General features: G+C 37.2%; 1 protein-coding gene across 3 annotated transcripts in view; it reads left to right on the plus strand.

Annotated features, from left to right (window-relative positions):
- grm5b (glutamate receptor, metabotropic 5b) overlaps window positions 1–11,356 on the plus strand; it is a 68,159-nt gene extending 56,803 nt beyond the window's left edge. For all 3 annotated transcript variants that reach the window (XM_028045434.1, XM_028045433.1, XM_028045435.1), the window contains exon 18: window positions 1,400–11,356. In XM_028045434.1, the coding sequence (XP_027901235.1) occupies window positions 1,400–2,477 (1,078 nt within the window). In that variant the 3' untranslated portion in view covers window positions 2,478–11,356. The remainder of the gene's footprint in view (window positions 1–1,399) is intronic.
- Window positions 11,357–12,937: the final 1,581 nt, after the last annotated feature.

Consider the following 12,937-nt stretch of genomic DNA (forward strand, 5'->3'; position numbering starts at 1 on the left):
GCACGACAAAGAAGGAGAGACAGCATACTGAGAGGGAGAGGAGTGAAAAGAGAATATAAACAGTGAAAAAGATGGATGGTGAAGAAAATGAAGAGCTGAGGTGATGGGAAGAAAAAGAGGACATTATTCCTCTTACTTCGCGCTCTTCAGGCCATCCACAGTGACAGGGAACCGATCAAAGGACTCAAAAAGGAGTGACGCATAACCCCCTGTCTTAGAGAAAAGACTGGAACACGTTTTCATTTGTCAGCAGGTTGCTCCAGCTCACCCTGCTTGGCAAGCAAGATCTCAATCACACCCCTGTAAAAAAATGTCTATGTTCCTCTCTTTCCTCTTCCTCTGCACGTCTCCTTTGGTCCTATCGTCCTCTGTGGGTGGTGGTAATTGGCAGGGCTGTCTGTCTCCTCAGAAAAGGGCTGGAAACTGTTGTGTTTGAGATGCTGTCGTTGTCAGAGCAGGCAGAACAGACATAGACAGAAAATATTTTAGCAGACTGGAGGAAAAAGACATGCTTGATCAATGTTTATACCAAATGTTTGAACAGCTGAAAAAAAAACTTGCTTTACCTTCACCAGACGTTAAAGTCCAACTTTGAGCTAAACACTGCAGATGCCACAGCAAATCGACTAATGTCTAGATCAGTATGCAGCCTGTGTCTCTATAAGCCCCGTCCTGAATGTTCATTCAACGGGGATTTGAGTTCTCCCATCTCTACTCCAGTCATGATGGTTTAATCAGGAGTTTCTTTTTAGATTAATCACACTAATTAACCTGACAAAAAGACAGAGGAGCATCGAAGGACAGATCTCTTGAACTCAGGTGAAACAGGGAGGACCCATAGGGTCTGGCAAATAAACGTAAAAAGAAAATTTAGAAAGGTAGGAAATTAAAATTGATATAACTATGTGTATTATGTCTATGTATAATACATAGATACGTTTTTTATTCAAAGTTGCAAAGAAAATTATTATTTCTAAAATCCAAACAAGGTGCAAGCTATCTTCTCATTCCAATTACTCAAACGTATCAGTAAAAGTCCAAAATTAACATGAAATCCATGCCAATGAGGAGTGTGTGTATACCTTTTGACCGACATGTAAATCTCTGTAAATGAGGCGAAGCAAAGACGATTTAAAAGCAAAACAAAACATGAGATCTTGTAAATAAAAAAATGAAGGCAGAGAAAAGTAATAAAATTTATCAGCATATAGAGTGAAACTGATTTATGTGGTTGGCACAAAGCTCCCGCTGAATGTTTTATTTATTATCTGCAATTACTTTGCACAATTATTAAATAGGCTTGGAAAGCTAATGAACAGAATATTGAATTTGCTCATCTAGATCCAAGCGCTAAACACTTTTTCCTCTTCCTTTTCTTGGTTTTTGCAATTTTCCGCAGCTCAAATGGTAAATCGGTGTCTTGGGCGCAGACAGAGCGCAGCGGTTCTCGAGGCAACCACCTGTGGCAGCGGCTATCCTTCCACATCAAGAAGAAAGAGAACAATCAGACAGCGGTCATTAAGCCCTTCTCCAAAACCTCTGAGGAGCGGTACTCTGGGGGATCCGACTTGCCTCCACATGTACCTCTGCCCTCCCTCTCTTCCATGTCCTCCTTGCCCACTCATCCTGACTGCGTCACAGACAAGACTCTCTATGAGCTCTCAGAAGCAGAAGAGCACTACTCAATCACCTATCGGCCGCAGACGCCGTCGCCGATCAGTACAGTCAGCCAGAGGATAGGAGCCAGTTTGGGGGAGGAGTCCCAGGTGGCCTGCATTTCTAAGTACTCTAGCAGCGTCTGCAGTGGCGGCAGCAGCAGCAGCTGCGGGCCTCCGAGCAGCGGCTCCGTTGCGGCTGGGAGCGATGGGCGTCTGGTGGCCATTGACAACCGTCCACCGCCACGCCAGAATTCGCTGATGGATCAGATCAGCTGCGTGGTGAACCGCTTCACCGCCAACATTACTGAGCTCAACAGCATGATGCTCTACCCCTCGCCGACGCACACGCACAAACACACTCCCCCCGCCACTCATCCCCCTGATCCTTACCTGCTACCCCGGGAGATCCCGATGCCCCCGACCCTCACCACCTACGCTGACGTCCAGCCCCTTCCCCACATTGAGCCCAGTCTGGGCAACCGGGGCGGCTGTCCAGTTCACTCCATCCCTCGCTCGCCTTACCCCCTTCAGCCTCCGCCTCATCCTCACACATCCCCGTCGCTCTCCCCCATAAGAGGAAGCCTAGTCGCCTGCATCCCCGACTCCCCACTCAGGAGGGTTGAGCTGGAAGAGGAGCTCATCGCTCTTACTCCTCCTTCGCCCTTCCGTGACTCTTTGGGATCCAGCAGTGGCTCCCAGATCTCAGAGACTGGTTTGTTTGTCCCTCCTGTCCCCAACCACCCACCCCCTTCTCCTCCCTCACCTAGGTACACCAGACTGACTCTCAGAAACTACAGTCAGAGTTCCTCCTCACTGTGAGGGAGAGGTGATGATCCGGAAAAAGTAGATCAAACAGGACCGTTTGATCACCGTTTGGAGTCAAAACCCGAGGAGACGTCGTCATGGAGGGCTGGTTGGTGAAAACACCAAGCTGTGTTTGTGTTTACATGTTTACAGTGAGATGCGTGTACTAGAGACCGGCAGGATGTCGTATCTTCTCGCCGTCTTTATTGGGTGAGAATTGAAAACGGCCGCTCTGACTCGGAGGTGTTTCAGTAACAGCAGAAATTCTTCCTGGAGGTTCTCTGTCATTTAGATTGGGCTAGTGGCCTTAAGGTAACTCGGCTGACAACTAATTACAGATTCTGTGTGTGCGCTTCAGTGGGCCTGAGTGTGTTTTTGCTGTATCTTAGAGAAGGAGAGGTGACAGGAATATGGCAGCAGAGTGCCTGTAAGAACTACAAAGGGACAAGCTACAAAGGGCACATACCGAAATATATTTGCTAACACAAATCACAAAAGTGTGAGCACACGATTATAAATAAAGTGTGTGAGGAATAGCAGTGGATTTATAGGACACATAAATTTTGTCTTCAGTGATAAAATCCAATTAGTGTCTAATTAAAGTGCATTGTGTGAACAGTGTTGACATTCTAAAACAGTGTTAATCTAGAACATTTTGTTCCAAAAGCTTAGTTTATTTTGTTCAGCTTTCATCACATCAGTGTGTTTTCATATTTTCTACTCTTCCAGTAAGTCTGAATGTATATTTTCTACATTATTCCTGAGGCAGTTGGGACCAAATCTTTTGTAGCTCTACGCCTATAACTTGAGACAGGGAGAACGAAGGGGGTGTGGCGAGACCAGGCCTCGTTTTTACTGTGAACATTTCCAGTATTTAGCTCTCACTCTGGTGGATCATTGGGAAGGATCTCTCCTTAAAGCTTTTCTGCTAATATGTGGCATTCAGAAATACATTCTGAAAGGCTTAGCTGGATTCCAGTCATGACATTTTCCAGATACAATATGTCAGTAGGTGGCGGTAACCTGTTTCATCTAAAACAGTGCTTTAAATGGAATTAGAATGAAAGTCATTAACATTTACAGTGGAGTACAAATTGACAGTTGAGCTGGCGGTTTCAGTCTTATAAAAGGTAATTTGTTGAACAACCTTTTTAATTTTAAAAGACAAATTAAAGTTATGCATTTTTTCCATTTATCCATTGAAATGATATCTTTTATCACAAGTTCCATAAAAAGCAGTAAGAAATGACTGACACCTAGCATAGGCAAATGTTCACAATCAAGAGTAAAAACACTGACATGAATATCGTCTAAAATCATGATATATATTTCCTTATTTGGGGGGAGAAACTGCTATCTTGCTGAGAGTGAGGGAGAGTTAAGGCTAGGTTGGCACATACTGTAGTTGCAATTTGGAAATGTTCTGGGATTTGCTCATTGGTTAGGCTCTAACTGTTATTAATTATACTAGTTGCTAGTTTATTTGTTAACATTTTATTTGCTCTAACACAAAAAGCAGTGTTCACAGATGGGTATTTGACAACACAATGTCAGATTTTTCTTCTTTGGGAAAATGCTTTTTGTTTTTTTCCAACTGGGAACTGAAAACAAACAAACAAAAACATCTGACTACAAGTAGTTAACACGTTGTGAGTTTTCAAAGCCAATATTCTGACCCCTCCAATATGGGTAACAATTGCAACACCATGCAACCCTGGGTAAATGCTTATGTAATGCATGAGTCCATCAAAAATGTCATCAGTTGTAAAAGAAATGTATTGTTCAGTAGTTTGTATTAATCAATTGCATAACAATATGTGATATTACTGTGAAATCACTTGAATAAATCAGAACTAAAAGAATAATTAGACAACCCTAACCCTAACTTTCACATTACCACTTTAAACCATAGTTTTTTTGTTCCATCTTTTCATCATACCAGCCCATTCCTTATCATATACCAATATGAAATTTGGACGTTTTGTTTTCAGTCTTGTGACGACCCCTCCAGTCATCACATCTGTGTGTATCAGCTGCTGTTCTCTCTCTTGCTTTGTCGGGTGACCTCTTCAGATGTTGAGTGGAACATAAATTAATAGGTTGTAGTTGTAATCCCTTTGACTTACAGCTTAAATTGTGTTATTGTTGGTTGTGTCTAAAGAATGTGTGGGTTTCTTTGTGGGTTAATTGAATTTACTGACAAAGATAACGTTGGAAAAAATTGACCCAGTTTGCTTATAAAGATTTTCAAAATAAAAGTTATCTTCTTTTAGCATTTTTCAGCGGACAGTAAGTACCTCTTGAATTTCTGTCTGGTAAATACATCAGGACATTTTCAGGATGCTTCTATTGAGGGAACGTAAATCAGAGTTGTGTAATTATTATCAGCTCACTCTCAGCGAAAAAGCAAATCTCTTCTCTTACATTCAGATTTTATGTCAGTTGCTTCCTACTCAGGCCTGGTCCTGTGTCATGCATCCTGAAGATTTAACTGTCTCATAATCGGACACGTTTTTGTAGATGTCTGAGCAAACTGGCTTTGTGGAGAACTGGGGATGCCTTTAAAGCGAATGTATTTACATGTGCCAACGCTTGCTTTCTGGGTTGCAGCAGGAGAGATGTGCAGATGAATGCATTCCACACAACCCCTCCGAGAGACGAGGCCTTTGCTTGTGTCAGCGTCAACAAAAACCGCCCACAGTATTGGTTCATTGGTTCAGATGCACAATACATGCATTTTTACTTTAGTTTGGTTAACTGCAGTATGTATGACTCAATTTAAAAGAAATTTCAAAAAGTGCTTTAAAGTGTTTCCTGTGACATATTGTCCACTACCGTCTCCATGTATTTTCTGCACCATGTGCATTTGTCTGCTGTGAGGGAAGAAGCTGTCTGATGTTTGCTTAACATTTGCGCTCCACTGTAGCCGGCAAGAACAAACTCAGACAAAGTGATCTTGTAAATAACAAGGGCATGCAAAGACAGACCTGTTTTGTTTAAATTAATTGAATCAAGATGAAAGACAGTTTATTTACATATCAACCAATGTTAGAAAAAGAGAAAAAATTCTGATGTTTTTAAGCTGTTATAACATACAGTACAAATATGTGTTACGACTAGAGAAACTGTGTTCCTACGCTGAATGTGTGAGTGACAAATCCTATTCAAATGTCTCGTAATTGAACAATATTATGATACTTGCTATTAATATGATTATTGTGCCAAAGGGGTAAGAGGTGTCTAGTTTACTAGATTGTGGGTTAAAATATGTGGTTTCATATAAAAAAGAAAAAAAAATAATGTAAATTGTTTCTATTGTTTTGGATACATTTTAGATAAATATTTCATATTTTTCAGTGTAGAAGCAATATTATCTATATGTATACAAGGTCCACATCTGAGGTTTTTTAAATCATCCAAAATTGCAACTCTTATTACTAGCCCTCTCTGGATAACTCTGTAAGGTTGGTGGATTGATAGCTTGAAACTTTGCTTTGCTTTGTATTTAATCTGTATTTGTTGAAATTCATTGTTATTTTCCTACTCTTGGTTTATACTTTAATCACATTTTTACTGTTTATCCCTGGCTGTAATCATATTTAATTGATTGAATAGTATGTAAAATGATGTCATACTGTTAATTAGGACAAAGTAATGAAACTAATTGGTCCAAAGAGGGGGGGAAGGCTGATTAACACAAGGTTATATGATTTTGAACACATAAAACAAGGAATTACATCTGACCTGTTGTCAAAAACCATCATGTAGGGTTCCTAAGGATTTTTGAAAAGTATGGATATTTTAGAAAAGTATTTGTTTTTCCATTAATTTTCTCTGTTTTCTAAGAAAAAACATGTTGTTTTTTTATTTTTTGTTTAAAGCAGTGAGCACATATTCAAAGTCCATTCCACCTAAAGTGGCAGGTTGCATACTGCCTTAGGTGGAATTGCCGCAAAGTCAACTGGTACTTTTAATGGCTCCGTCTGGTTGTAAAACATAAAAACCTAAAAATACTTGTCAATGAAAAACATTTTTAAAATTAAGTTTTGTAAAGTGCAATTTAATTGCTGACTATTTCTTATCGTGACATGTTTTGCATAAAGATGACAGAGGTTAGCTTAGCCCTTATTCATAAGTTGAGTTTGATTTTAACGTAATTACAAATTCACAAAATCAATTCCTTTTTTTCTTGAAGAGGACTTTAACCTTGTAATATGTTTGTTTGTTTGTTGTGTGTGTTTTTTTTTTTTACATTTTAGATTATTTTTAAAGCATGCAGGAATAATGCAAGCATATTGCTATCCAACCAACAGCTGTAAATTTGAAGTGAAGGTTTTTACTCGGATGTGAAAAATTGTTCTTAAGAAATATGAAAATACAAGTCTGGAGAAGAATTAACCTTTCAGATAGAAATTGTGTAGGAATCCTGCACCTGTATTAATGTTGAACTGATCTGGAGAAAATGGTTTGTTTGCTACTGTCACTGACGGTGCTCAGATTGGCTTCAGAGACAAACAAAAAGCTTACTGCAGCACTTCAGCTGTGTGTAGGAGCCTCCTGGGTGAAACGCTGAAGTCTCTGCAGAAAGCTAAGATTTATCTCACTCTCTGACAACTTGGTTTAATTTATTGTCTCTTTAATACAGATCGCTTAAAATGGTAATTATCGAACAAATAGCAGAACTAAGTAGAACACAATGTATAACACAGTGGTGTTAAAAGCATATAAACATAGTTAATAATGTGTTTATGATAAAATCATAAGCACAGAATTAATGTAGCATTTCAACTAAATTACTTTGTTTGGGAAAGAAAAGCATTTATTTCTTTAGCAAAATGAGATTTGGCCACAAGTCTAAACTGTTTTTTAATTTTTGTTTTTCCTTTCAAAAGGCTGTTGGCTAACTCACTTTCATAAACACACTCTAATAAATTGAACGCATAATCCCTGTGCTTTAACACTTCTTTAATCCGGACATGCTCGTCTGTTTAGTTGGTGAAAAAATATAGATTCCGATATTTTAAATCCCTTGACTGAACGTTTAAAACCATTTCAGTGCTTATCAAAACGTCCTTCCTGTCTCGCGCTAAAAAGTCAGCTGATCCTGATGTCATGCCCTTTGCCTCCCCCCAGCATTATTTCAACAAGCTTTAGGCTTTTAGGTTTATTTGATGATATGGTGATGACAGAGGCTTTTGTTTGTCACAAAGAGAGAATCTTGTTACATCAAACATAAAACGTTTTGTAAGGTCCGACACTAATGCACTTAAAGACCATGACTTCTCTACACAGGAGAAGCATATGATAGACCAAATTTCACAAAGATCAATGATGGGATTCGTAGTTTTAAAGTGTTTTTGTTTGGCAATCTGCAAGCCATCAGTTGTTCATCATGCGTATCAAGTCTGCTTTCTTTTCTCGTTATTAATCATTTTAAAACATGACCTTTGAAAAGCCAGCAAAACATTATGGAAATAGTTGCATTGGAAGTATTGAGCTTGTATTTATACATATGTTTTCAATGTAGGAATCCAAAGTTTATGTCAAGGTTAAAGTTAGATGATTGCATTTTAAATATAGTCACGATTCTTTTGAATAAAAATATTTTCTAAAGTAAATTGTTGAAAAGAAAAAGGACTTTTTTTTTGTTTGTTTCAGCTATTGCCAGTGTCAGCTCTTACTTCAGCAGAGCCCACAGTGAATGCTTTCCTTTAGAGCACCAGCAATATTCTCAAATGTCCCTAATGCCAAAAAGCACTGAAAGCATTGAATAAAAGTTTCATACATTTCAAACTGTGCTTCGGAGACTCAATGTGAAGTGTAAAATAGTCCAGATCAGGTTTGACCCCGACACGCCGGGATTTGAGGACTCCTTCTTTAGAACAAAAATGCCCTGCTTGCTTATTATTTTTCGGAATAAACAGATTTGTATTTATTGTGCAGACACCACTTAGACATCTGATTGTGCACTTTGTCAGAACACACCTGGAGAGACTCGTTTAGGATGTTCCATTAAACACTGTCATGTAATTATGATAATGAACATTCTTATGAGGGTAATTCGGTCATTATATTGTTATTGTTTGGGTTAGACTGTTATTGTTGATTAATGCAGTACAACCCAATGATATTCTCATTTTCTCAAATTTACGTGGGTTTTGTTTATGTTCTCTACACACAAAACATAAACACACAAAAAAGTCCTGTTTTTAAAGCAATATACACTACAAATTGCACAAACATTTGGAAAAAAAGTCACAGGACTACAGGTGCATCAAATAAATTGGAATGTTATTGAAACGCTATTCAAAAAATTACACTCATGCATTAGATAGATTATTCACATACACAGTTTTAACACTTAATTGTGTTCCACATATTAATCCAAAATAACCTTTCAATAATATTCAAATTTTCCAAACCTGCAAATCAACAAATCAGATTTTAATATCACCATAAGAAAAATGCTGGTTTTAAGGCACTTTGACTCTAAACTGTGCTCATTATGAGATGCACGTAAACGTCCAGAATGTTCCTTTGTTTGTAGACTGTGGATGAAATTGCTGCATTTAGTAAGAATAAAGAAACTCAAAGTCTTGAGTAAGTAAAAAAAAAAGTATTTTTATAAATGTGTCTAATGCTGCTAATTTATTTAAGTGCTGATTTTGTTACAGCAAAGCAAACGTTTATTATGATGTGTAATGGATCCCCTAGAAAATGATAATGTGCATAAAGAAAGGAACAAGCAGTTTAGCCTGTGTGGTCTATTAGGAATAAGAAAGGAAGCTGTATTTATTAATTTATCTTCAACATATGTAAGAAAGTGAAATAAGTTATTTAATGAGCTTGTGTTGAGTTATTTTGTTAGATTATATAACAGATGGTTGCAGAATTATGTCAAAATGGTGTGTGTATGGCTTATGAAATTTACTTTTTATTTTTATTTTTTCCTTTTAAATGCAAAAGTAAACCTTTCATTGAAGAAACACCAGTTTGGCTGTTGTACATTCCTCACACACAGATGCTCTGCTGTAGATTAATGCCATGGAAAAGATATGAATGAAAAATCCTCATTAATATCCCTGATCAGAGTCTTTTAAATAGCATAGTATTAGCTAAATAAATAAAATAATGTTGCCTGTAAAAGGAATGTTTATCTTCTCACTGCTGCTTGGAGATAATCAAAACTGTCCACTTTAATTACCGATTTCAGCTACAGCGAGATTGTACACACTTATGAGCAAATGTGCTTGTTTACTGCTTTTTTTTTCAGTGCAGATGACCTGAGCAGAAAAACAAATTCCAGTCACATCAGCAGCTCATCAACATATAAATTACCACTGAATGCTGTGTTCCAATCTGTTTGCAGCTTAGATTTATCTTCAAAACCCTAATTGAACCAACGCTCGTCGGAGTGGCAGTACTCAGGCTTTAATTTGATCAAAGGAAAGTGATGAGTTATCATAAACTTATTGAGAGAGAATTGGAATGAGTTAAATTCTCTCTACTGAGTGGGCTGGATTTATTAGTCTGTGTTACTAAAGATTTTATTTGGAGGTATTCACTCCAGACAGAAAATGGTTGCTGCAGAATTTTTTTTTTACAGTAAATGTCTTTCATTTAAGGCTTTCCTCTGACTCTGCTGGTGTTCCATTAATGCAGTTTTATCATCAGTGCCTCTCTTCAGTGAACGCTTTAAAGTGCTATGTTTTTATGAGGTGGATGAACAGTAAGCAGAGAATTAATTAAACTCCAAATACATCTAAAGAGGATGGTGCGAAAATAGAAAAATCTTGTGTAAATTGCATTACAATTTCAAAATCCTTAAAGTGTTACAAGTTAGCTCATATTACTATTTTTTTCTAGGGACATGAGAGATTATTTAATAATTTATATTATCTTTCATTTTATTTTATTTTCGCCTTAAGAGCTGTGCAATATAATTTGGTCTTATACAAACTTATTTGTTAAAAAAATTTACTTACCTTTGAACATTTTCAAATCTTGTAAGTTCTTATAATTAAATGACACACAGGTATTCTCTGCTTACTAATTAAGGAACTTTTTAAGGCAGTTGGGCTGGATTTTATTCAGTGATATCAGATTATGACTCTAAATACAAATGTCTGTCACACCTTTCAGGTTGTTTTTTTTATTTTGAAAATTATGTACTTTCCCTTCGACAACACAATTATGCTGTCCTTTCTGCTGTTCTATCTCATAAGATTCTAAGAACATACATAGAATGTTTAAGACATAACAAAATGTGAAAAAATAAATAAATGGGTGTGAACACTCATGCAAGACACTAAATGTTGCTTCCTCTCTGCTCTGCTTCAGCCATCATCTAATCTGCTCTTTTCTCACTAGTAACTCCTAGCTAAAAATATAGAGTTAGAATTTATGAAGTTCAGAAGCCTGTGCAAAATTAAACTTGGTGAACCAGAAGAAGCATTAAAATGTTGTAGTGGAAGGACAAGTAAATTCAGTCTTTTGTGGGGCACTTTTTGCTCACAGTGGGCTGCCTTTGTAGTGTGGCACTAACAAAAGTCTCCACAGTTTGACTCCCCACAGTCCGACACCCCCCTGCTAGGCAGTAAAAGACAGCCAACTTGAAATAGAAGAAAGCTCAAAGAAACCTCTTTATTTTTAACAAACAACTGTGGAAGCTATGGTTATTGTTTTATTTTACCTCTTCTTGGTTGTGCGACCACCATAGAGTGATGTTTGGGAAAAGAACTGGGATGTGGCTTTTTGTGGTGGGGAGACTAAAATTAATGTCCGGCCTTTTAAATTTATTTTTGTTGCCACTGATAGTCATTGTGTAAGTGAACAACAAAGTACATTTGAATTAATATTATTATTGTTATTAAAAAAATCTATGTTTGACTCACTGTTTTGTCAGATTTTTGATTGTTTATAGTGCCGAGCGAAAGCATATATAACATTCATCTTCAACACAGATAAAAGAGGATTTTAAGATGCACTTGCAAATGTGATGAACGCATTTTAAATATCTTCAAAGTCCCACATTCAGATGACATGGATCATCACTAATGCTCTGCTCATCCGTTATTTATTAATGGTTAAAAAAGACAAAAAAATTCTCCTTTTTATTGCTAACAGTACTTGGAGAGAGTTGTCTGTCAGTTTCTGGCCAATTTGCTGGACATAGTCAGTGAAGGCTGCTTGACAGCACCTCAACACCCTCTGTGATATTTACTTCACCCTCCATTTCCTTCCATGTCATATAGAAATCATTATGACATGGTAAAAGGCCTTCAATATGAGTATATCCTGAAAACAGCCACCTCTCCCTATCCCTCAAAAACCATTGCATTCATCTATCTTCAGGTGTACAGGTCAAGACAGCAAAATTATCCTGCTACAGTTTATTCACTCTCCTCATCATCTCCTGATCTAGCCACTTCACCCTCTTTTATGCCCTTCTGTCACTCAGTTCCGCACTTACCTTTTTCCATCTCTTTGTGCCTCTTGCAAAGAAATTGCTCTGAAACCACAGAATTGTTGCAAATGAGCAAATGACTCAAGTAGATGGAAAGCCTGACATGCAACTAAGCAAACAAGAACAGAAATTGAGGCTATTTTTTACTTTTGAAGTTATCTGGGCGTGATGTGCTTTACTTGTAATATGGTAACAGGCTCATTTGCAGGATCTGTGTCAATAACAGATTATTTGAGGGACTATCCATTTTTCAATATGAGCCTTATGAATCTCTGGCAAGTTCCCTCTATATATCATGGTCTATCATGGATACAGTTTTATCTTTTCAACCTGAAAACAAAACTGAACTGAACAAGTTACCATCTATGAGTAACATGTTTAACTCAAAGATGAACATTTTGACAAAATGCTATGTTAAAACTCAGAGCAAGCCTGAGGCAAACCATGACTTAGCCACTGCTTAGGTACCTATGCTGGGTGGGGCCCCTGAAGAGCCCTTAGCTTCAAATATGGAAACAGTTATGTAATTGTTATAAGCCAACTTCTACATTTGTTCCTGTTTTTCAAAAGTGCAGTTTTAGAGAAGTTCAAATTTTTTAAGTAATGTTAACACAGTATATAAAATATTGTAAACTTCTGATTTAAATTAAAAGTGTACATGTGCAAACAAATTAAATTTTGTGTGTAGTTATATTAGAAGCATACAATAGAAAATGTTACTTTTGTAGTTCATTTATTTACTTGTGTCTGAGCTGTGGTCACATTTCATGCAAGCTGCAAATGTAAAAGAAACTTTTACAACATTTTTTTTTATTTCCTTTATCTGCTCAGCACAACCAGTTAATCGTGACTCCTTCTTTACCATATGGAGTCAATATTGAAGCTCTGGAATTACTGCAAAAGCAATTGAGTAAGTCAGAGAAACAAGCCAATATTTACACAGTTTATTTACAGCGGCCACTTTCAAAAACATACTTTCAAAAGTCTTGAATGGGATATATAAACAATT

Source organism: Xiphophorus couchianus, chromosome 18 (genome assembly GCF_001444195.1).
Source record: "Xiphophorus couchianus chromosome 18, X_couchianus-1.0, whole genome shotgun sequence".
NCBI classification, from domain to species: domain Eukaryota; kingdom Metazoa; phylum Chordata; class Actinopteri; order Cyprinodontiformes; family Poeciliidae; genus Xiphophorus; species Xiphophorus couchianus.